The sequence below is a fragment of the Phacochoerus africanus genome, chromosome 2 (assembly GCF_016906955.1).
Source record: "Phacochoerus africanus isolate WHEZ1 chromosome 2, ROS_Pafr_v1, whole genome shotgun sequence".
In the NCBI taxonomy this organism is placed as follows: domain Eukaryota; kingdom Metazoa; phylum Chordata; class Mammalia; order Artiodactyla; family Suidae; genus Phacochoerus; species Phacochoerus africanus.
This window is the reverse complement of record NC_062545.1, coordinates 54,533,286-54,559,098: the sequence shown is the minus strand read 5'-3', so window position 1 is coordinate 54,559,098 and position 25,813 is coordinate 54,533,286. Positions and strand designations below refer to the sequence as shown.

Genomic DNA, 25,813 nt, shown 5'->3' with positions numbered 1-25,813 from the left:
CCCCTCAAAAGCAGCCGGGGTTTCCTCGTCTGAGCTTTGGGCGCCCCTCCTTCTGTCCAAGGTTCCCGTGGAAGAGCCACGCGGGCGCAGGGCCCCGGGAGTCCCCATTGTCCAGCCAGGGAGACCCAGTCTCCCCTAGAGCAACTCCTGCACTGGAGTCGGGCCGGACAGGTTGACCAAAGGTCCCCGGGTCTCCGCGCCGCTCCCCTCCCCCGTCGCCCCATTGTCTGTCTCGCCCCGCCCCGGGGGACACGTGCGCCTGCAGCTTCCCGAGCTAGGAGAGCGCGGGGCGGCGGCGGCGGCGTGGACACCGCCTGGAACGGCTACGCGGCCGCCGCGCCGGGGGTGGGGGCCGGGCGCGCACGGACCGGTGGGTATCCTCTGGGGAGCTGCGGTCGCATCCCGCGCCCCCTGCCCCGGTTCCCGGCCGGCCTGGGACGGGGCGGGGGGTGGGGCAAGCGGGAGCTCAATGGGGGTGGCGTGCGCGTGGTGCCGCGATGGGGGTGGGGTGGGGCGGGGTGGGGAGATGCCTGTCTCCTGACAAAGGAGAACGAGTGGGACATGCTGAGCCGGCCCGCCCCGCCCCGCCCGGAGGGGAGCGGGAGGGGGAGTGTCGGGAGGGAAGGGGCGGGCCTTTCATTCACTCCCGGCCCCTCCGCCGCCGGAGCGGAAGGGCGGGGTCTCGCGCCCCCCCGCCCCCCCCGGGTGGTGAAGAGCGAGGGAGGTGGTGGGGCGTGAGGGCGGAGCCCGAGGGCGCGCATCCTGAAGCGCAGGCTACGTCGTCACGTCAGCGCGGGAGAGAGAAAGAGAGGAGCCTACTCGGCAGGGCCTGTGGGACGGGGTTGTGAGAGCGAGGGAGGGAGCAAGCGAGCGTGCGAGCGTGGAGGGGAAGGGCGGCCACTCGTGCTTGAGCGGCTGCGGACGGCAGTGGGGGAGAAGAGCAGGGAGGGCAAGAAGCAAGGCCTAGAGAAGAAGGCGGACAGAGGCTGGTGGTGGTGGAAGGAGAAGGAGGAGCTGGAGGAGGGCAGGGGCTGAAGGAGTGAGTGAGAGAAGCGGACGCGCGAGGGAGGGGAGGGGAGGGAAGGGGGGGTCACGCGGAGGCGCGCGCGCGCACCGGGAGCGCGCTCGGAGGCGAGTGGAACTGGATCGGGTTTGCTGCCAGCGGCGTGAGCTTCGGCCGCCATTTTACAACAGCTCCACTCGCGCCGGACACAGGGAGCAGCGAGCACACGTTGCCCGCAACCGGATCTCCTCGGACAGGATTCCTCCGCCGCAGCCCAACGGGGAGGTAACGACCGCCGGGACCCGGGTCTAGGGGGGGAGCTCCGTGACATTGTGGAGTGAGCTGGGGGAGGGCGGTGCGGGGAGAAACCGGCTTTTCTGGAAAATGGATTCCAAGGGAGAGAGGAGCACGTTGACTGGGTTGCTTGGGAGTAGGCCGCGGTCCGCGCCGCCACTTCCTCCTCCCCTCCATGTGCTGCCGCCGTTCGGGCTTTGTCTGCGGCGCTCCTGGGAGGAGGCGGCCCCGTGGCCCGCGCGGACCGCGAGTGGCGGCGGAGTTGGTGCTGTCGTGGCCGTCGCCGCGGCACGGGAGTGGGCGGAGAGGAGCCGATCCCGTCCCGTGGCCGCGCGGCGGGCCTGGGTGGTGTTCGGGGTCCGGCGGGCGTTGGGCAGTTCGCGGAACGCCCTCACGCCGCAGGTTTGCCGGCTCCGGCTCAGGGGTGGCACCGCCGGCCCCCGCGCCGCAGTCACTGCCAGGACCCACGATGGGTAGGGGCTCGCGCCACGGCTCACATCTCGGCGGGGCGGCCGGGGTGGCCGGCGCCCGGGGCAGAGAGAGCCATGTGTCACGGCCGAGACGGCGGCGCTGGGGGGCGGGGAGAGCCCGTGGCCTGGCGCCGCCGCGGCCTCGGTGTCCGCGAGGGGCGAGCTTGTGCTGCTGCTGCTTGCTGGGGGCTCCGACCGCGGCTTTGGGTTGATGTTGGGAGCCGGAGACGGTCGTCTTGGCCTGGGACTCGGTGGGTTTCCGTTGAAGGAAGTTGTAGGACATTTGAAGGCGCAGAGCACGTGTTTCTAATGGGCTCCCGGTGGCCGCAGCGGTGAGGCTGCCGCACGGGGTGCGGAGTCGGGGGCGGGCTTTGGGGTGCGGGGGTGAAGGGTGGAGAAACTGGGAGGTGGGAAGGTGGCTTGTGTGAGCGCTTTGTTCTTCGCTGGCTGTTGTTACTGATCTTTAAGCGGCAGGCGGGAAAAGCGCGCACTTTGGGGGTTTACCTTTGAGAGGGAAAAGCCCAGTTTTGCTTGCTCCACACACACACCTCATTTTCTGTACGGGCACAGCTGCATGTGGCACACTGGCTCGTCCTCTTGCTGGTTGGGCTCCATTTGTAATGGTTTTTCCTAGGGAGTGTTAGCAGGTGAGTCAGGGGTGGTGCTAAGGAAAAACGTAGTGGATCCATCCTTGTGTGCCCGGCGCTCCAAATCTGGCTTGTCAGGCGACAGTGAGTTTAAAGTAAGGCCTCTTTAAAGGGAAGTGCAGACTGGTTGGTGTAGAAATTGGTAGAGAAAGTAAAGATTGGGGCTCTCATATTGTCCTCTACCCTTTTTGAAGATCCTAGTTTAATTTTGCTTATTGCGTTTGAACAGATCTCTGGAAACATGGCTACAGAACATGTTAATGGAAATGGTACTGAAGAGCCCATGGATACTACTTCTGCAGTTATCCATTCAGAAAATTTTCAGACATTGCTTGATGCTGGTTTACCACAGAAAGTTGCTGAAAAACTAGATGAAATTTACGTTGCAGGTAAGAACTAACACTTGCAAAATTATGAGATTTTTCTATTGGATTTCTGGCTTTGAGCTAAAATAGCAACTTTTTGTGGTTTCCAATAAGTGTGGGACCTGGAGTTTTGCCTTGTTGTGATGGTTGTGAACTAGAGGTTAAGGTGTAAAGAGGGAGGGAAGAAGAAAAGGCTAGGAGGTAAAGGCTGGCTGGCCAGATGGATAAGTATATGATGGTAGTAACAGCTGCTAAATGTTGGGAGCAGGACATGTGACTTTTTGGGGGTATTTTTATAGTAGGATTCTGGTTAAATAACTTGGTAACTGTAGACTTGTCTGTCTTTCTCCGTGTGGCTCTTGCTTTTTTAGTGGTATTTGAATTGAGTAGAGGTTCAGTTGTCATGCTTGGTACTTTGCTGGTTGATTTTAGAATTTGTAAGCTTACATATTTACTGTAGAAATACTTAGTGTTCAGAACTATCTGACTTAGATACAGAACAAGATAAAAAGGTTGATTCATTATTGTAGGTGTGGTTGAGAGGTCTCATTTAGTTCCTAATGCAGTTCAGAACGGTTAAGGTATTTGTGCTCTTCATTGTATATATGATAAGAGGAATGGAAGAATTCTTAGTTGGCACCCGTGTGGCAAACATGGTCTTTAAAAACATCAACAGCACCCTTCCAAAATATTAAAAGTTGACAACTAATTAAGGTTTTCTCTTCTCCAGGGCTGGTTGCACATAGCGATTTAGATGAAAGAGCTATCGAAGCTTTAAAAGAATTCAATGAAGACGGCGCATTGGCAGTTCTTCAGCAGTTTAAAGACAGTGATCTCTCTCATGTTCAGGTAATGTTAACTTAGTGTCAGTGTAAAAAGAATAAAAAATGAGTAGTTTCATTTAAATTTTATTTAATTATATATAGATAAGACACCTATTGTTAAATATGATTGGAACATTCCTTTACAGAACAAAAGTGCCTTTTTATGTGGAGTCATGAAGACTTACAGGCAGAGAGAAAAACAGGGGACCAAAGTAGCAGATTCTAGCAAAGGACCAGATGAAGCAAAAATTAAGGTATGTCTTTAAAAACTTTCTTTTACTCTGTTCATTTTCAAAGTTTTTAAAACTATTTCTGACTTTGGTAAATATTCCTTGGGTGTGAAGTGGGTGTGTATGTGTGCGTGTGTGTTTTGAGGTGTTAAGAGTGACCATGAGATAATTTGTTAATCTTTTCTAATTACTGTTTTTGAGTAGTTTCCTGCTCTTTACTATTTCTGTTTCTAAAACAATTCTGAAGTTTTTGTTAGCCAGCTACTGTTGCTTAGATCTGTGCTATTGCTATTCTAAATACAAGATTTTAAAGAAATAACAGCCACCATGTTGTTTAGATAATTTCGGAAACCTGCAAGTCCAGGTTACTGACAGTGGAACCAAAATGTGAGGGGATCACTTGACCGCATAATGCTAAAGAGTGTACATTTAGCAGTTGATTGCTCTTTCTTAGGATTCTCAAGCCCCCAAATTAACTGGGTTTAGGATTTTAACACCCCTAGCCCCAGGTCACATGGGATAGTAAATGGCCTCAAATTCCACCAGGTTTTGATCTTTGCTTTTTTAAATATTTTAAGCTCATAAAAAAAAATAATGGTCATATTAGTTTTAACCCGGTACTCTTGGTTTAGTGTGCCCCTGCTCCTCACCCAAGGGTTATGGTTTAAGAAAATCAGTTATTAGGAAGAGTATTAGTGTCAGGTGTGTTTTAATGGTATGGGAAGAGAAGCTTGGAATGTGGAGTTAGCTTTTAATATCATCTATAAATTTGAGGCTTTCAAGGTCTAGCTGTGAGTGAAAAGTTTGAATTCTGAATCAAATTTTTCCAAAGGAATAGAATACAGTTGTCACCTGTTGTAATTAAATCTACATTGGGAGTTAGAATTAACTAAAATTTTAATGAAAAATTGAAAGTTTAGTTTATGAGACTCAGTTAATCTTTAGAAGGGGGTGGCTTTAAAGCTTTAGTGTGACTTAAATTGTGGCAAGAAGGTGGACATTTTTATAGGATGTTTGACAGAGGGTATAAGTTTTTCCTTTTATTTTTAGGGATTGATGTTAAAGCTATTATTTGGGTCATATAAAGATTAAAGTGTAAGGAGCACAGGGGTTACATATGGGAAAAAGGGAAGATGAGCCATTTAATGGTTTAGTTTACATGATAATAGATTTGAGTGTATTTTAGTTACTAACTCATGCTGCACTGTTAAGCAAATACAGTTTGGTAAAATAGAAAAAAGACTGCTTAAAACATGGAGAACTTTGTGGGCTTTTTTATTAAGAGAGTTTACAAAAGTTTTTTAATCAGTTACAGTATTTATAGCTAAGCGATAAGTATTTAATGTTCTTTGAGTAAAAAATGTTTAAAATCTACCTAGTTATTTTCATTTTCAAAAACTAAATGAGATTACTTAATAGTGTTTTGATAAGTATTGTCATGTGCCTGGTGTTAGTTTCTTTTTATTTCAAAATTTATCAGCTAATTATTAGATTGGTTTTATTTAGAAAATCAGTTTTGTGCTTTTGGGTGAGATGATGAAGAAGGAATAATTCTTGTTTTTTACTTTGAGCTAATGGTGCTTTACTTCTTTCTAGTACTTCTGCTTAAGATGTGAAGAGAAGTTCTTAATGCTCTGAGTAATTATGAGTTGTGTAAATTTTAACAGTTCACTTTTAGGGAGATACCTAGAGGTTATGTCACATTGTTGGAATTTCATAGTTTTCCAAATCATTTTGTCACTCATTTTTTTCCCGAGCCATCTGTACTGTCCTGTGAAGCATGGTACTCGAATGTCAGATGAATAAGAGGTTATCTTTCCTGCAACTCCTAAGTTTCTGTACTTAGTTGGAGGAGTATAATTCTATAAAGGTTGGCCAAATGCCCAGGATGGCAGTATGAGTGTAGGGTACTGGCAAATTGTTTGGGTAAGAAAGCTAGACTTGGGGGAGATAACTTAATCCAGCTCCTTCAGGAGAGAATTAATTTCAGCCTAATTAGGTGTGTCATTTTTTAGAAGGGCAGAATAATATACACCTTGAAAGTTGTTGATGGGTCAATATTTTGTTCACTAAGCACTACTCAGTAATTAATTGGAGACTAGAAAATAATTTGACCAGGATTTTGAAACTTTGATTATAAATTAGGGCATGTTATAAATTACAAGCACACTTTAGTTAAAAGGGGAATTCTAAAACAGACAACAGAAACCTGTTAATAGGGAATGTTGCCAGAATAAATGGAAAGATTTGAACAGCATTGATTTTTTTTTTTTTTAAGTGCTAAATGCATAGGTGTGGTCTTGTGAATGAAATGTATTAATGACATTTGAACTTTTTAAGGCACTCTTGGAAAGAACAGGCTACACACTTGATGTGACCACTGGACAGAGGAAGTATGGGGGACCACCTCCAGATTCCGTTTATTCAGGTCAGCAGCCTTCTGTTGGCACTGAGGTAAAGAAACTAAAAACTTGTACCTTTTGTAGTAAATGTACAAGTATCTGGTTTCCTGAAGAAACTCTCCATGGTTTTTTACTTCATATTTAATTTACAGATATTTGTGGGGAAGATCCCAAGAGATCTGTTTGAGGATGAACTTGTTCCATTGTTTGAAAAAGCTGGACCTATATGGGATCTTCGTCTAATGATGGATCCACTAACAGGTCTCAATAGAGGTTATGCGTTTGTCACTTTTTGTACAAAAGAAGCCGCCCAGGAGGCTGTTAAACTGGTGAGTTGTTCTTTTTGTTTGTTTTCAGCCTTCATATTCGCTATTTTCAGTTAAAGCCAGGCCTTTTCTTATTGTGTTAAGCAAATGTCTTTTGAAGTGCTGACTAGGCATTGTCTTTTATATTGTCTGTGTACATGTTGTAGCAGTATTTTTGCATGTGTAGTTGATTGGACTTAGAATGTATAAGGTAGTGTGCAGTTCAATGGTTCGTTGAAACATTTGGCTAAGTGATTTTTTTAATTTAGGAATGATAGAAGGTTTAAGATAGTAACTGTAATATATAGGGTTCCCATAGTTTCTGGACATATTTAGCTATCCCTTTTTCAAAGGTATTCCACAAAGATGTGACGATTTACTTTCTAGTTAATGACATAAATGATTTTGTGGAGAGTGGCAATATTTGATTTGAAAATACCAGATGTCAGGTGAAGACCTAATTATTTTTCCAACTTAAAGGATTTTAATGTTTCAAGTTATGGCTTTATATAACTTTCCTTCAAATTAGTTTGTGTCTTTTTTGCCTTTTTTAGGGCCGCTTTCTGCGGCATATGGAGGTTCCCAGGCTAGGGGTCGAATTGGAGCTGTAGCTGCAGGCCTATACCACAACCACAGCAATGCCAGATCCAAGCCGCGTCTGCGACCTACACCACAGCTCACAGCAATGCCGGGTCCTTAACCCACTGAGTGAGGCCAGGGATCCAACTTGCAACCTCATGGTTCCCGGTCGGATTTGTTAACCACTGAGCCATGACAGGAACTCCCCAAATTAGTTTTAAGTTCTGTGACTCAAGTGGTTCTTGCATTTTGTGATTTAAGATACCATAGGTTAATTTCAATCCAAGAAATATACCAAAAAATACAACTAGGGAGGGACTTGTAAATGATTCACTATGGCAGATGTTAGTTTGCCTTATCTGATGTTTTATGGGCAGTTCTAAGCAACTTGAAATTCTCAGACTGATTTCTCCTGAACTTTATTTTTTCTTCCCTCACTATCAGATATATCCCATTTTAAGGCAAAACTTAAGGAGAAAAAGAGATATTCTTGGTTTTGCTTTTTGTATTGCTTGGATCTCTCCACTGGCGTGTGTAATTGAGTATTGTAAAAGGTTAACATGAGAAAAGTATGCTACTTGGAAGAATCCAGGAGTTTGTTATTTCTTATAAAGTCATGGCATATTTTCCCCTCCAAATAATGCTCTCTGTTACAGGAGTATATAGCTCTCTAGGGGTCTATTCAGTGGTAACCTTTGAACTGTCAAGATTTTAGTTTAAGCAGTTCTGGTAAAATTGAGGACTTTTTTAGAGTTCTATGAAGATAACTTTAGAAGTCATCCAGTTGAATCTACGAAAATAGAACATTTTGCCAGATAGTAATAGAATAGCAGTAAGTTTTTATGTGGATATGTAGAATGATTGAGAAGGTTATGAGCTGTCTTACTACAAAAAGCTAGTACAGAATATAATGATGTCAGGCCCAGCTTATTTACCAGGTATTACGTAAAACTTTAGTTTCGTTTGATCGAATTACTTAGTGTTACAAGTAATTTGTATATTAAATTTTTTTGGGTGAATCTGAGGCACGTTGAAGTTCCTGGGCCAGGGATCCAACTCAGCTGCCATAGCACCAGGCTCCAGCCATTGCTGTGACTGCTGGATTCTTAACCCACTGTGCCACAAGGGAACTCCTGTATTAATATTTTGAAAAGGAATCATTAAACCAACATGTGTAGGCTACTTAATTCTTGCTACCAGAATATACTAATTATGGTAGTGGCCTGGTGGTGCAGTGGGTTAGAGATCTGGTATTGTTACTGCTGTAGTGCACTTTCAATCCCTGGCCTGGGAACTTCTGCATGCCTCGAGGATAGGCAAAAGGGGGGAGATACACGCGTGCACACACAAATTATGGTGTGTTTTGAATTAGAACTTATTTCTAGGTGATTTTCAGAATCCTTATAGTAAAGAATCTTTGAGGAAGATGATATATAATCCAGTCCTAAGGTGATTTTGAGTGCCAGTGAATACACATGAAATGTATTTGAGTTTGGGCAATTGCCTTGGCTTTAGTAGGTAATGTAGTCCAAGATTGCATTGTTGTAGGCTTAGAATAGTGTCATTAATACAGTCAAGTTTTTCAGCTGTAATGTAGAAATTTCCAGATAGCCAAATAGCTATTTTGATTGGTCTAGAAACTGACTCTTGCCCTAACCTAAACTTTCGTACATTTTATTCTGGGCTTGTGTTTTGAGTCCTTATCTGGGGACATAATTATTTTTTGTTGTCTAATGAATAGGAGGCTTTGCACTTAGGTATTTTTTAAAGATATTCTTAGCACTGGTGAATTGAACATATTGTTGCTTTTTTCTTTAAAGGATACTTTACCATAGCTAGGGTGATAGTAGAATTGGGAGATTTTCCTTAATACAGCAGTAAAAAAAAGAACTAGACTTTGGAGGAAATGTAACATCCTAGAGAAGTAAAAAACTCTCAAGTTGATTAGGATGGGTTTTTTGTTTGTTTTTTTTCTAGGGCCACACCTGCGGCATGTGGAGGTTCCCAGGCTAGGGGTCGAATCGGAGCTGTAGCTGCCAGCCTGTGCCACAGCCACAGCCACTCGGCATCCGAGCCCCGTCTTCTACCTACACCACAGCTCATGGTAATGCTGGATTCTCTGGCCTACTGAGCTAGGCCAGGGATCGAACCGGAAACCTCATGATTCCTAGTCGGATTTGTTAACCACTTAGCCACGACGGGAACTCCATGATCTGGATGTTTTTTCTTAGTTTATATTGATTTCTGGAAATGAGTGACCCTCTAAATGTATTCCTTAAGGGAGCATGTTTTGAAAACTGTCCCTACTTGTGTCATAGCATGAGTCTATTTGAATTAGTGCTTTATCCAAGGTGGATTTTTTATATAAGGTAATTGAACTATCAGTCTACTTGTAGTCAAATGTTGAGATAAATGCTTGTATTGCATTATAGATCAGACAAGATTGAAGCACCATATCTTTTTGCTTTCCTGTACTTTGAATGTCTTGAGAAATACTTAGATCAAGATAGTTTATGTACTCGGCCTTATTTTTTATATATATATATGTAATTCAACAATGAACCTCCCCCCAATTAAAAGCTGTAGGTGGGTTTTCGGTTTTTTGGCTGCTCCCATGGCATGGCAAGTGAAAGTTTCTGGGCCAAGATTTGAACCTGCGCCACAGCAGTGACAGCTCAATCCCCTAGTCCCACCAGGGGATTCTAAAAGCTGTAGCTTTTTGTTTGTTTGTTTTTGCTTGCTTTCTAGGGCCACATCTTCTGCTTATGGAGGTTCCCAGGCTAGGAGTAGAATCAGAGCTACAGCTGCTGACCTACACCACAGCAACGCAGGACCTGAGCCACATCTGCAACCCTACACCACAGCTCACGGCAACACCAAATTCTTAACCCACGCCAAATCTTTAACCCATTGAGCGAGGCCAGGGATTGAACCAAAACCTATGGTTCCTAGTCGGATTCCTTTCTACTGTGCCACGATGGGAACTTCTTTTTTTTTGTCTTTTTTCCTTTTCTAGGGCTGTTTCCCACAGCATATGGAGGTTCTCAGGCTAGGGATCTAATTGGAGCTGTAGCCGCCGACCTATGCCAGAGGCACAGCAACACGGGATCCGAGCCGCATCTGCAACCTACACCACAGCTCACGGCAACGCGGGATCCTTAACCCACTGAGCAAGGCGAGGGATCGAACCTGCAACCTTATGGTTCCTAGTCAGATTCATTAACCACTGTGCCACGACGGGAACTCCACGATGGGAACTTCTGAAAGCTGATGGGAACTTCTGAAAGCAGTAGCTTTTAAGTTTGCATCTAAATTTCTCATAAAAACAGGTTGATGTTAATAGCTGATGGAGTGGCCTGAAGTTGGAGCAACTGCAGCCTTCTTAATGACCTTGTTTTCAGCTGACTTCTGCCTTATATTTGAGAAAATTCATCCCAAGGAGTTCCTGTCGTAGCTCAGTGGTAATGAACCCGACTAGTAACTGTGAGGGCGTGGGTTCGATCCCTGACCTTTCTTAGTGGGTTAAGGATCCAGTATTGCTGTGAGGTGCGGTGTAGGTAGCAGACACGGCTTGGATTCTGCGTTGCTGTGCCTGTGGTGTAGGCCAGTTCAACCCCTAGACTTGGCTCTTCCATGTACTGTGGGTGCGGCCCTAAAAAGAAAAATAAATAGAAGAGAGAAAAATTCATCCCTAAATGATAAATCTACTTAGGGAGCAAGATCTAAATCCATGAAGAGGTGAATAATAGCTATCACTTGAGTGCTTGTTAAGGCATAGGAGCTTTAAATGTCACTTCAACCCATTTTTCAAGGTGAGTGAAACATGGTTCTTCTAGGTTGCTTGCCTGAGGCCATGCAGCTTTAGTTGGATACCAGGTTTGTTTAGCGGGTGCCTAATGTTAACTAGACATAAACATTTAAGCCAGCAGTGCAAGTTACATTACCAAGTACCCTGATTCTTTAAATTTATGTGGTGGTTTAGGTAGTTTTAAAAGCGGATCAGGATGTAAGTCTTTTCTCTACTACCAAATATTTTTGGCATCTAACCAGTTTGTACGATCTTCCTTCCTAGCCTAAGGTACTGTTTGAAGAATCCTTCACCTTAGTCTCATTATTTTCTGTTGCCCCTTTGACAGTGTAGATTAGATCACAACATTCCCATGCTGAAAACTAATAATGGCTTCCAAACAAGGCTCTGTCTGATCCAAGTTACTCCTTACCTCTCTCCTCTTATTTTTCTTCCATACTATCCATACTTTGCCTTTTTTTCCTACATAAAAGCAATGACCATTTCCATCTCAAGGTTGTTTTCTTTCTACCACTTCTCCCAGTTATCACTGCTACCACTGACCCATCAATCGGATCTTAAAAGGCCTTTCCTGACTTTGAACAGCTTACCACCCAGTTGCTCCATGAACAAGATGAAAAATGCTTAGATGCACTTGAAATTATCTCTTCACTTTGTAAGGTTATTTCTTCTGTCTTCTCATCAGAAAGTGCTCTTCTTTCTTCTCATCTTTTAGAATAGTGCCACTGTAAAGTAGGTACTGGATAAATGATGGCTGACCAGTGCCATCTAATCCATTATTTATGACACAAATTTATAATGTCCCCATATTAGCTATGGGCCATTTTGCTTTTTATGTTTTCTAGCCTCTATTTGAATAATTTTGTGCTACTGTTAGTCATAGGGATTAACAAAGATTAATGGGGGGTGATGCCCGCCCACATACCCTTGGGGGTACTTGGAAATATATGTAGTATTTGGCATTGTCGCAAAGTCCAGCAGGAAGGGTAGGCAAGTATATATATGTATTTGTGTGGTGTATTGCTAGAATTGGAGCCCAAGGCCAATTGGCTTTGCAGTGCCCATTATGGTTCTATACCATAGAAGTATCCTACTGAAAATGCCTTTTTTTGTTTGTTTTGCTTCTTAGGGCCATGCCTGCGGCATGTGGAAGTTCCCAGGCTAGGGGTTGGATTGGAGCCTTCACCACAGCCATAGCAACACCTGATCCAAGCTACTTCTGTGACCTACACTGCAGCTCACCGAAACGCCGGATCCTTGACCCACTGAGTGAGGCCAGAGATGGAACCCGGTCCTCATGGTTACCAGTCGGGTTTGTTACTGCTGAGCCACAGTGGGAACTCCTGAAAATGTCTTTGTTGTGAAGATTGGAATACTGATCTCTGTTTGCATGTTGAGTTATGATTTTAATAGCTACTGATGGTTTATTCACCGAAGTGGTTGTATACACCAATGTATGACTGTTTTCATGAGTGCAGCTGACAAGACAGGTCCATAAAATATTTTAGTAGCAATTAACAAATGTTTCATATGTTCAACTTGAAAACTTTCATTATGGGCATACAAAGTAGTTTGATCCATTTTTTTGACTTGAAATTTCTAGGACATGAGAGGCTAACTACAATTGAAGTGGTGGTTCACAGGGTAAAGGAGGGTTGAAGGGATAGATTGCTTTGGGTTGGGATTGTTAGAAGCTTTATGATAAAAGAGGTTTGAACGGGGCAGTGAATGACGTAGGTGAATCCAGTTGAAACTGTTTTGTGGGAGGGGAGATAAAACTTGTGTAAAGTCAATGCCAGAAGGCAGTAGTCACAACTCCTGGACAAAAACTTTTTTTGCATGATATTGTTGAGGTTTTGAGTGGGTATGATGCAAATATGCTATAGGTTCTATTCCATTTTTTAAATCAATAATTTAGATGAGGGCATGGTTGGATTGCTTGAATCTACATGTAGTAGTAAATGCCATGGATGAAAGAAATCAGGATCTGAAAAGATTTTGATAGCCTGTGGCAGTAGTTTACACCAGCAGGATGAAGTTGAGTGGGACAGAAAGTCAAGTCCTATACATGACTAGTCCACAGATTAGCTGTAGTGTGTCAACAGTGTGGATTACCAATTAAGCCAAGATAATCATGGACTACATGTTATAGAGGCATGGGGTCTAGAAATGTAAGATTAGTCTCCAGCTTATTGTAGATTCTTTAGTCTCAGTCTGCACCTACAGTATTGTGTTATGGCTGTCACTGTTTAGTGAAACTTGGAAGTAGTTTAGTTTGCCAAGGAATGATTAGCCAAGCACAGAGGAGGATCGAGTTCTAATAAGTGTTGTGTGTAGGTATATAAAGTGCTGTCATTTAGAGAAGGAAATAGATTTATTGTAGAATTTTCAGTGAAGTTTTTTTTTTTTTTAGCTCAATGTAAAGAAGACTTAAACGGACCGGCTTGGGAAGTAGCAATTTTGCTGCTGTAAGAAGAGTTAGGATTGGAGTTCCTGTTGGTGGCTCAGCAGGTTAAGAACCCAACAGTGTCTGGGTGGATGCGGGTTTGATCTCTGGCTTATTAGTCAGTGGGTTAAAGATCCGGTGTTGCTACAAGCTGTGGTATAGGTTGCAGGTGTGGCTCCGATTTGACTCCTAGCCTGAGAACTTCCACATGCTAGGTGTGGTCCTTAAAAAGAAAAAAAGGAAAATGTTCAGACTGAGCAACCACTTCTGCGTCAGAATCCAAATCTAAGATTGCTAAATTTCTGGGGATTTGGAGACTGATTGGTTATGAGGGAAGGAAAGAGTGACTTAATATCTTGAGCCTAGGTGACAGGAATGTTCCAGGCTCTAAAACTCCTGTTTTGGTGTTCTGAAATAGTGAACCTGTATTGGTTAATGTTCAGAGTTGTTCGTCTTTATTTTGTTTGGTTACCTCACTGCACTACTGATCTGAATGCTAGATTTCTAAAACTTGTTAACTTTGGTGCCCACCTTCTGAGTGTTTGAGAGAGATCATTTTTTAAAACTTTTTTTTTTGTCTTTCTGTAGGGCCGCACCCACGGCGTAGGGAGGTTCCCAGGCTAGGGGTCAGATTGGTGCTGTAGCTGCCGGCCTACAGCACAGCGACGCAGGATCCAAGCTGCGTCTGCGACCTATACCACAACTCATGGCAACGTCAGATCCTTAACCCACTTAGCGAGGCCTGCGTCCTAATGGATACTAGTTGGATTTGTTAACCACTGAGCCACAATGAGAACTCCACTTAAAACTTTTGTTACCATCATATCCTGATTACTAACTTTTAAGAGTAAGGGTTTATCAGCATTAGATTAGAATCTCTATGAAGGCTCACAACAGTTGTTTTTTGTAGTGACCTTCTTCCATCTAAGTGACTGTTATTCACCTATGGGATGCAAAGTTTATGTTTGAATTTAAGGTGATAGATGGATCTTAAAAATGCTAGAGCAGACTTTGTCCTGTGGCAGGTCTCTGCAGCTCCAGGATGCATGTGTGATCTTTGGGCTGGTCCAGCATTGCTGCAGCTACAACTTGGATCTAATCCCTGGCCCAGGAACTCCGTATGCCATGGGGTGGCTAAAAATGGGGAAAAAATGCTAGAGTTAGAAAAGTTAAGCCACTCAAATATGTATATAGAAATGCATGCTTAATCTGTAGATGGGGCATTGTTTCAAGAAATGTTTATTTCTGGGCACTTTTGCTTTATTTGGACAATATGCCCAGATGGTCTCCTTTGTACCTTTAATGACTTCTTTTCATTGGAAAGCCAGTTTACTTCCTGTGGGTTACTTTGAATTTTTTTAATTGAAAAATGTGGAGTTGTAGTTTACTTTATAAATCCTGCTAAATATTAATGTCTTTATATTGTCCAGAGACTATAGCCATTCTAAATATCTACCCCACCTTGATTAACGGTAGTAAGGCCAATGATGTTAGAAGGAAAGAAACAATGAAGTAGCATTGTTAATATTGATGTAAGTGATAAAACCAATAATTCTAATTTTTCTTAAAAGTTTTTTCTTATAGTAAATAGTCTTTGCTCTTAAAACATTTAGAAAGTAAAAGTACAAAATAGGAGAAATGATACCAAATTCTGTGATCTTCAGAATAACTCCTACTTTTGCCTTTAAAAACTTGGTATTTCTTTCCATTCTTTTTCTGACTTTTTGTCAACTCTTGGAGTTACAGACTAGATAACCAAATTAAAAGCCATTGATTTATCGTTAAGGCTGGCTATTTGATATTTAGGGAATGTACATGTCTTTTTTTTTTTTTTCATAAATTTAGTTCACGCAACCCACCCTGCCTCTGTTTTATTTTCTGTTTTATATTTGGCTGCACCTGCGGCATGTGGAAGTTGGCTGGGCCAGGGATCGAACCCTAGCCACAGCAGTGACCCAAGCTTCTGTAATGACAATGCTGGATGTACATGTCTTAAAGCAATTTATTGTGTCATTAAGTTAACTTATTTGTGTACTAGGGTATTGTAGGCTATTTGTCCATAATCCTATGTAATGGTGGATTCCACCATAGCTTTATTTGCAGTTAACTCATATTTCTACTTTTTAAAGAGGGTTTTGGTTTAAATAGAATATAAATGCCATGAGAAAAAGTCCAGGGCAGGATTTCTTAACCTCAGTATTAATATTTTAGATTAGGTTATTTTTCATTATGCTGGGCTATTTTGTAAATTGTGTACCATCTCTGACCTCTACCTACCCATTAAATACCAGCAGCCAGCAGCAAGCTCTACATCTAGTTGACAAAAATGTGTCTAGACATTGTCAAATGTGGGGGTGTGTGGGGGCAGGTGATGATAAAATCACTTCTGTTGAGAACTGCTAATCTATGTTCACATAGAATGGTGTTTTTGTTGACCTTTATAGCATTTAGGGATTGCAGGATATTTGATGGTTGAGTTCAAGTTTACAGGTATGCAGAGGAGTTTAGATAATGCTTTCAGGGAAAACTTAAAAAAATTTTTTTTAGTAATTTTTTTTTTTTGCTTTTCAGGGCCGCACCTGCAGCATATGAAGTTTCCAGGCTAGGGGTTCAGTCAGCTGTAGCTTCTCTAGCCTACGCCACAGCCACAGCAAGTGGGATCAGAGCACCATCCTCAGCCTGTATCACAGCTTGCAGCAACGCTGGATCCTTAACTCACTTTGTTTTTACAGATACTAGTCGGGCTCGTTAACCACTGAGTCACAACGGGAATTCCCAGGGAAAGATTTATATTTAGAGGTTTAGCAGTATGTAAGCTGTTTAAGAACTGATGTATAATTAGCTAAGGTTATAGTATCATGGAGGAAAGGAAGAAGGGGTAGGAATTTTAGGATGGCCTCAATAATGTCCAAGGACTTGAACTTTGTTTTGTTGTTGTGGAGTCACTGAGATTTTTTTTCTATAGGCAAAATTGTGATTTGAAAAAAAATGTCTCTGGTATAACTGTAAAGAGTATAGATAGTCCTGGGATCATAATGACCAGAGACTTTGATAAGCATAAACTGAGTCAGTGGGGAAAAAGAACAAAACTGTTCTGAACTGGAGGAAGGATGTTTGAACTTGTTTGGTTTTGAATATCTGAAGTTGGAGAAAGGGTCAATCAAGGAGGAATTAGTTTTCTGTCTTATTTGTAGTTTCTTCTCTTAGACCTGATGTAACTGTATGTAAGGATAGGAATAACGGAAGAATTTTTCCAATTTTGCCTCTACAGTATCTTTCCTTTTTATGAAATTTGGCTACTTGAAGATCAAGTTTACTTTTTATTATAGTTTTATGGTTGCTTTTATACTTTGACCATAATCTGCTTGTCTTTCTCCAATTATATTGTGGGCTTAACAAAAATGAATGAGGGGGAAAAAAATAGTCAGATTCAGAATAACAAGATTCTCCTTTTAAACTTAAGTATTTGAAGCCACATTCCTTTTTGCAACTTTTTACAAGTAGTTAGGGGAGAAGGAAAAATTGGGTATCGGGTGCTGATTAACATAAAGACAGAAAGCTTGCTGGCGCAAGAATTAGCTTCCCTTGCATGAGGATAACTGGTTGGCAGGATGAATTTAAGTAGAAAACAGGGTGTTATGGAATCTGTAATTTGAAATTTAATCTGCTTACAGATATGATTCTTAATTTTTATCAAGTTTCCTAAATTTCAAGGACTTGACAGTTTTTGTATTCATTAACTTGTGTTTAATGTGTTATATCAGTACAATATTTGTAGCTGTCTCAGATTATAATTTTTTAAAGGATAAAAATATTTGTAAACTTAAATGTTGAAATCTGTTAAAAAGATTTTGCTTTTGTGTATGGGATTTGCATATCTTTCTATAATAAACATCTATAATAGGAACATTTAGGAATTTTAAAAACATGCTGCACTTTTCCCCCTTTCAGTATAATAATCATGAAATTCGTTCTGGAAAACATATTGGTGTCTGCATCTCGGTTGCCAACAACAGGCTTTTTGTGGGCTCTATTCCTAAGAGTAAAACCAAGGAACAGATTCTTGAAGAATTTAGCAAAGTAACAGGTAAGTTGGATTTATTTGGAAGGAGGTGCAACTTTTATTTTATTTTTTTAATTTTTTTTTTTGTCTTTTGTCCTTTTAGGCTGCACCTGCAGCTTATGGAGGTTCCCAGGCTAGGGGTGTAATTGGAGCTGTTGCTGCCAGCCTACACCACAGCTCATGGCAACGCCAGATCCTTAACCCACTGAGCAAGGCCAGGATTTGAACCTGCAACCTCGTGGTTCCTAGTCAGGTTCATTTCCGCTGTGCCACAACGGGAACTCCAAAACTTAATACTGAGGTAATTACTGCTATGTACCAGACACTGTTTAAACACTGCATTTATTGACCATTGTATTCTCACTATAGCCAAATGAGATAGGTCACACCATTTTTCAGATAAGGAAACAGGCATAGAAGGCTTTGGGAATTAACTTGTTGAATGTTAATGTAGCTAGTAAGGAATTTGAACTCAGTATGCATACTCATTGTTGTACTTCTCCTGTTTTGAAAGATTGTATTTCTTTGTGTATTTTTACGCATTTCAGAGTGCTAGTTGACATTCTTTTTTTTTTTTTTTTTTTTTTTTAGGGCCGCACCCACGGCATGTGGAGGTTCCCAGGGTAGGGGTTGAATCAGAGCTGTAGCTGCCAGCCTACACCACAGCAACACCAGATCCTTAACCCACTGAGCGAGCCAGGGATCGAACCTTCGTCCTTATGGATTTGTTTTGTCAGATTTGTTTCTGCTGAGCCACAACAGGAACACCTAGTTGACATTCTTTTTTTTTTTTAATGATTTTTATTTTTTCCATTATACTTGCTTTATACTAGTGGACTTTTTTTTTTATAAGTTAACTTTCTTAATGTAGATGTTTGTGTAGTGATTTGATATTCCAAATTATAGGAATAATACTCTTGGTATAAGCAAAGATTATACATTGTCAATATGGATCAATTTCCTTGAATTGTAAAGTGTTTTTTTATACCAGTTTCCAAGTGACAGGCTTTTATTGGAAGTAAAATTTTTGTCTGCTGAGAATATTTAGCAAATTATCAGCCTGTTATCAGTTTCCAGGAACATTTGAAATTTTCTTACACAATACTAATATATTCTAATTCATTTGAAATAAACCTGTTGATATTTGAAGCCATAAAAGTGCCATTAGAAAATTAGCTTTTACTTGCATGGGGTGAAAAATTGCTAGCCTTTTCTGACTTACGCTACTTTTTTCTTAAAACAGCTATGTAAAGATTTTATGCCTCTGTCATCTAATTAATGGAAGCAGAATAGTCCTCAGGTCTAATGAAAAAGAGTACCTTTTCTTTCCATGGGGTTTTTGCATTGGGAACACTTGGAAAGTGTGGATTAGGTAATTTAAGATTCCTCCATTTAAGATTCCATGTCTTTTCATGGCTTGATGGCTCATTTCAAAATATTCCATTGTCTGGGTGTACTACAGTTTATCCATTCACCTACTGAAGGACCAGTAATTTGAGAGTCCTCTGTAAAGATAAGAGATTATTTTTCATTTCGATATTCAAGTGTAATATTAGGAAAATAGATCTTTTTATCTGCTTGTTCTTGCTTATCTTATCTAATTTCTCTGGAATGGTTGCTTACTTTCAGAGGGTCTTACAGACGTCATTTTATACCACCAACCAGATGATAAGAAAAAAAACAGAGGTTTTTGCTTCCTTGAATATGAAGATCACAAAACAGCTGCCCAGGCAAGGCGTAGGTTAATGAGTGGTAAAGTCAAGGTCTGGGGGAATGTTGGAACTGTTGAATGGGCTGATCCTATAGAAGACCCCGATCCTGAGGTTATGGCAAAGGTAATGACAATTGAGTTAAAGCATTTTTGAGATGTTGGTGGGGGCAGGGGAATGCTTTCAAAAAGAGGGGAAAACATATAAGATTAATTTTGTGCTTTATTTTTGAAAGTGATAGAAGTGTTCTATGTTAAGGTCACACACCAGAAATGAACACCATGGGCATGGAGAATAAATATAGAAATTATTCATGGACACTCAACCATAATCGTGAACCATCACATGCTCATGATGGAGTAGTTAGCCTACATGCTGTGGAGATGATTCACTTTCATTTTTGTGTGGATTTGAAGAGCAGTTTCTTTGAGTTTGTGAGAATGGCGCAGTTAGATTACATGGTTTTTATGTTAAAAGTCCTACTCCTAAAAATAGTGAACTGTACTGGCCTCAGCAGAGCTGCTGCAGTTACAAGGTTTAGCTATTATTAGGTATCCTGCTTCAGCAGTCAGTTGAGACATCTATGAGAACAAACATCTCTTGAGTCAACACTTTACCCCTAGTGCAGTTTACAGTTATTCTACCCTTTGTGTTTTTAGGAATCCCCCTCAATGGTGATAGGCTTGCTGATACAATAGTCCACTTAAATCAAGAGAGGAGTGTGAAATATCAGAACTGTGAATATTGAAGGATAAATGGTCTTGAGGACAGAAGCTACTTACATTCTTTTTCCTCTGGCCTATTGAGTTCTCATTGGTTAGTACTTTAGGTTAAGAAATTCAGATTCCACTTAAGGTGTTCTAGGACCAAGTGGAAATGTTTTCTTAGGCAAAAGGTTAAATTTTATAGTTGTACTTAGAGGAGCTTTCAGGATTGAAAAAATTTATCTTACTAGTATTTTGAATATTCTCTCTCTTGTTTAATGTTTCAAAAGCAGGCTGTAATTACCAGTGTTAAGTTCAACAGCTGTTTCAGATGGCATGATATTCATATTGTTAGGAAATAACCATCTTCATTTTGATTGCAAAGTAATAACTAATAGAAACTACTAAGCATAGCATGTTTTGTTTTTTGAGCAGCAAGTACAGCGATTTCTGATATACACCCTGCCCACATACATGTGCAGCCTCCCCCACTATCGACATCCATACCAGAGTGGTGCATTTGTCATAGTCAGTTAATCTAAATTGACACATTATTGGAGTTCCTGCTGTGGTGCAGTGGATTAGGATCCTGACTGCAATGGCTTCGGTCTCTGCAGAGGTACAGGTTTGATTCCTGGCCCAGCACAGTGAGTTAAAGGATCCAGCATTGCTGCAGCTGTGCATAGGTCACAGCTGCAGCTTGGATTCCACCTCTGGCCCAGGAACTTCCATATGCTGTGGGTGTGGCCATAAGAATAAATAAATACATAGAGACATTATAACTCGAAGTTCATAGTTTAGGATTCACTTTCGGTGTTGTACATCCTACGAGTTTGATAAATGTATGTCATGTATTCACCATTATGGTATCATACAGAATATTTTCACTGCCCTAAGAATCCTCCATAATTGCCTATTCACCCTTCTCCTCTCTATCCTGGCACCTGTTGATCTTTTTGCTGTCTCCATAGTTGGAATCATATAGTATGTGGCCATTTAAAAATTATCTTCCCTGCTAGTTCCTGGTGGCCTAGCAGTTAAGTACTTGGCGTGGTCTCTGTTGTGGCTCAATTTCAGTCCCAGGCCTGGGAACTTCCGAGTGCTGTGGGCATGCACCACCCCCCCCAAAGATTTATCTTCTGTGTATAAGATTCCTCTAGGTCTTTTCATGGCTTGGTGGCTCATTTCTAAATATTCCATTGTCTGGTGTAATATAGTTTCTCCATTCACCTGCTGAAGGACAGCTATACTGCTTCCAAGAATTGGCAATTATGATTAAAGGTGCTATAAGCATCCATATGCAGGTTTTTTGTGTGGGCATGTTTTCACCTCATTTGGATAAATACCAAGGAATGTGATTGCTGGATCATATATTTTAAAAAAGTATGTATAGTTTTGTAAAAAGCTGCCAGACTGTACTGTTTTGCATTCTAAGACAGTGAATATATTGTTTCATATTCTCAACCATTCAGCCATTCTAATAGGTTTGTAATGGTATCTTGCTGTTTTAAATTGCAATTCTCTAATGAGATGTGATGTTGAGCATCTCTTCATATACTTATTCACCATCTATATGCCTTTGGTGAGATGTCTGTTCAGGTTTTTTGCCCATTAGATCCAGCAGCATGCTCCTTGGTATTTACCCAAATGAGTTGAAAATTTAGTCTTTATTTTGTATTTCTAATATTCTTTTTTTAAATGGGTTGTGACTAAAGTCGTGTGCAGTGTTGGGGTGGTGTGGTGACGTCTTAGAAATTGAATCCTTTGGAAATATACAGGGAGTTTTTGGTTTTTTTTCTTTCTTAAATTTCAGGTAAAAGTGCTGTTTGTGCGCAACCTTGCCAATACTGTAACAGAAGAAATTTTAGAAAAAGCATTTAGTCAGTTTGGGAAACTGGAACGAGTGAAGAAATTAAAAGATTATGCTTTCATTCATTTTGATGAGCGAGATGGTGCTGTCAAGGTAAATAACTGGGGGAATTACTATAGGCATCTAACCTAGAATGATGATTTTTAGTCATCTGCTATTACAATGTTTCAGAAGACTAAAGGAAACTCAGAGGTCATGTAATCTACTCAAGTTAAATAACCTTTATTGGCCTTAGCAAATTGTTTAACTTACTAAACCAAGTCAAAAAGAAAATTAGTTGAAGAGCTGGATCTTTAAATAAAATCTTAATCCTATTTTATCTCATCCTTCCAATGTTAATGATAGATGATTTTTTTTTTAACTTTAATCATAATCGTTGTGAAAGACTTCTTGGATTGATTAATACCTACTTTTTTAAGGCTATGGAAGAAATGAATGGCAAAGACTTGGAAGGAGAAAATATTGAAATTGTTTTTGCTAAGCCACCAGATCAGAAAAGGAAAGAAAGAAAAGCTCAGAGGCAAGCTGCAAAGAATCAAATGTAAGTGACAGTTGTATAAATTTTATTTATTTATTTATTTATTTGTCTTATTGGGGCCACACCCATGGCATATGGAGATTCTCAGGTTAGGGGTCCAATCGGAGCTGTAGCCGCCAGCCTATGCCACAGCCACAGTAACATCAGAACTGAGCTTTGCCTTAGACCTACACCACACCTCACGACAAGGCCGGATCCTTAACCCACTGAGTGAGACCAGGGATTGAACCCGAAACCTCACAGTTCTTAGTTGGATTTGTTTCCACTGCGCCACAGTGAGGACTCCTGTATAAATTTTAATATTGAGTAACTGGTGAATAACAGGTGTTGATCAGACCTATTAAAAACAAATCCATAACATGCCTTTACCTTTAAAAAACACTTGAGTTCCTGTCATGGCGCAGTGGTTAACGAATCCGACTAGGAACCATGAGGTTGCAGGTTCGATCCCTGCCCTTGCTCAGTGGGTTAACGATCCGGCATTGCCGTGAGCTGTGGTGTAGGTTGCAGACGCGGCTCGGATCCCGCGTTGCTGTGGCTCTGGCGTAGGCCAGTGGCTACAGCTCCCATTAGACCCCTAGCCTGGGAATCTCCATATGCTGCGGGAGCGGCCCAAGAATAGCAAAAAAAAAATAAAAAAATAAAATAAAAATAATAATAAAAAAAAAACCACTTGAATTTTGGCTCAGTGGTTAGCGAACCTGACTGGCATCCATGAGGATGCGGATTCGATCCCTGGCCTTACTCAGTGGGTTAAGGATCCGTTGTTGATGGGAGCTGTGATGAAGGTCACAGACACGGAATTGCTGTGGCTCTGGCATAGGCCAGCGGCTACAGCTCCGATTAGACCCCTAGCCTGGGAACCTCCATATGCCTTGGGTGCGGCCCTAAAAAGACTAAAAATAAAAAACACTTGAATTTTCAATTGAAAGCTTTGAGTCAAAGAAAAATGCCAAGAATCTCAAGAAATGTTTGTTGAGCTCTTGCTGTTGACCATACTTGTGAAAATAATTGTAATCTAGGTAACTGGACCTTTGCATAAGAAATAAAAAAATCAACCTAGGATATTTTCTACTATATTTTACAGAGTGTGCTCCTGGAGATGTGTTTTAAATATTAGCTTCCCCAAAGTTTTGTTTTGGGGGAGGTGCTATTTACCTTTTTAAAATTTTTGATTTACTATGTTGTGCTAATTTCTTCTGTACAGCCAAGTGACTCAGTCATTCATGTGTATATTTTTTTAACTATTATTATTTTCCATCGTGGTCTATCTCAAGAGATTGGACATAATTCTCTATGTTATACCTTATTGTTTATCCATTTAAAATGTATAATAGTTGGCATCTACTAACCCCAAACTCCCAATTTCATCCTACTCCCTTCCTCTCCCCTTTGGCAGTCTGTTCTCCATGTCTGTGAGTCTGTGCATTTGTGCCATATTTCATGTTCCACATGTAATATTGTTAGACATTTGTCTTTCTGACCTCACTTAGTATGAGAGTCTCTAATTGTATTCGTGTGGCTGCAAATGGTGTTATTTTGTTCTTTTTATGGCTGAGTATTACTCCATTGTATATATCTTTCACATCTTCTTTATGCTATGCATCTGTTGATGAACAATTTAAGTTGTTTCCATGTCTTGGTTATTGTGAATAGTGCTGCTTTTGAACATAGGGGTGCATATATCTTTTTGAATTACAGTTTTTTTGTTTGTTTCCACATACAAGCCCAGGAATGGGATTGCTGGATCATATGGCAACTCTGTTTTCAGTTTTTGAGAACCTCCGTACTGTTTTCCACAGTGGCTGAATCAATTTGTGTTCCCACCAGCAGTGTAGGGGGGGGTTCCCTTTTCTCCACACCCTCTCCAGCATCCGTTATTTGTAGAATTGTTAATGATAGCCATTCTGACTGGTGTGAGGTGGTACCTCATTGTAGTTATGATTTGCATTTCTCTAGTAATTAGTGATCTTGAGCATTTTTTTCAGGTGCCTGTTAGCCAGCCATGTTTTCTTTGGAGAAATGTCTATTTAGGTCTTATGCCCATTTTCAGTTGGGTTGTTTTTTTTTGTTGAGTTGTATGAGTTGTTTGTATATTTTGGAGATTAAGCCCTTGTCAGTTGCATTGTTTGCAGTTATTTTCTCCCATTCTGTCTTTTCAGTTTTTTAATGGTTTCTTTTGCTGTGCAAAAGCTTGTAAGTTTGGTAAGGTCTCTTTTGTTTACTTTTGTACTTATTTCTTTTGCTTATATTCTCATCTAGGAGTTTTGTCGTGTCATGTTTTATGTTTAATCTTTAAGCCATTTTGAATGTATTTTTTTTTTTTTTGCATGATGTGAGGTTGTGTTTTAGTTTCACTGGACATGCAGCTGTCCAGTTTTCCTGGCACCACTTGCTGAAGAGACTTTTTCCCATTTTTGTATTTTTGTCGCCTCTGTCAAAGATTAATTGACCGTAGGTGCCTGGGGTTTATCTCTGGGCTCTCTTTTCTGTTCCATTGATCCGAATGCCTGTTTTTTACTATTATCACACTGGGTTTTTTTGTTTTGTTTTGTGTGTGTTTGTGTGTGTTTGGTTTTTTTAGGGCTGCACCTGTGGCATATGGAGGGTCCCAGGCTATGGGTCGAATCAGAGCTGTAGTTCCTGCCTATGCCACAGCCAGAGCAGTGCCAGATCCGAGCTGATCTGTGACCTACATCACAGCCCACAGCAACATCAGATCCTTAACCCACTGAGCAAGGCCAGGGATAGAACCTGCATCCTCATGGATACTAGTCAGATTTGTTTCTGCTGAGCTATGTCAGGAATTCCATCACACTGTTTTGATTATTTGTAGCTTTGTAACATTGTCTGAAGTCTGGGAGAGTTATGCCTCCTGCTTTTTTTTTTTCTCTTAGGATTGCTTATGCAATTCTGGGTCATGGTTCCATATAAATTTTGGATTATTCTAGTTCTGTGCAAAAGTCTTGATAATATATTGGGTTAAAGGATGGAGAGTTTTTTCTCTGAGGTGGGAAATATTAAATCTCCAATTTTGATAGATTCTGCTTCCTCTGTACCAGGAAAAAAGACTTCTTTACCAATATATAATTCTCTTTACTTCCATCCTATAGGTTTCACATACTATGCTTGGGTTTTGAAAAAATGAGTGTAGTTAATAAAATAAGCAAATAACATAGTGAAATAACAAAACAAGTGTGTAAATGCATTGTATAAATTGCGTCTTTTAAGGATATATGCTCATTAAGACAGTGAGTGAAACTTAACTGGGTATGAAAGAAGTTTGCAATTTAAAAATTTGGTTGGGAGTTCCCGCTATGGTGCAGCAGAATCAGTGGCATCTTTGGAGCACTGGGATGTAGGTTTGATCCCTGGCCCAGCACAGGTGGGTTGAGGATCAGGTACAGGTAGCATCTGCAGCTTGGATCTGATTCTTAGCCTGGACCTCCGCATGCTGTGGGGCGGCCAAAAAAGAAAAAAAAAAAATTGGGGTGGTAATTGATTTCTAAGGAAGAGCAAGGGTAATTGCTATTTCAAATAAGAGCAATAATCAGAG

General features: G+C 41.1%; 1 protein-coding gene across 6 annotated transcripts in view; it reads left to right on the top strand.

Moving 5' to 3' along the window:
- The first annotated feature begins 349 nt into the window (after positions 1-349).
- SYNCRIP (synaptotagmin binding cytoplasmic RNA interacting protein) overlaps positions 350-25,813 on the top strand; it is a 35,254-nt gene continuing 9,790 nt past the window's right edge. For 2 of the 6 annotated variants that reach the window (XM_047760649.1, XM_047760640.1), the window contains exons 1-9: positions 1,158-1,288; positions 3,510-3,628; positions 3,750-3,857; positions 6,174-6,287; positions 6,388-6,564; positions 17,325-17,460; positions 19,066-19,271; positions 21,663-21,812; positions 22,139-22,260. In XM_047760649.1, coding sequence (XP_047616605.1) covers positions 3,777-3,857; positions 6,174-6,287; positions 6,388-6,564; positions 17,325-17,460; positions 19,066-19,271; positions 21,663-21,812; positions 22,139-22,260 — 986 coding nt within the window. In that variant the 5' untranslated portion in view covers positions 1,158-1,288; positions 3,510-3,628; positions 3,750-3,776. Of the gene's footprint in view, positions 371-983; positions 1,289-2,643; positions 2,804-3,509; positions 3,629-3,749; positions 3,858-6,173; positions 6,288-6,387; positions 6,565-17,324; positions 17,461-19,065; positions 19,272-21,662; positions 21,813-22,138; positions 22,261-25,813 lie in introns of those variants that run through there. The other 4 variants (XM_047760608.1, XM_047760630.1, XM_047760616.1 and 1 more) reach the window with 4 other exon arrangements.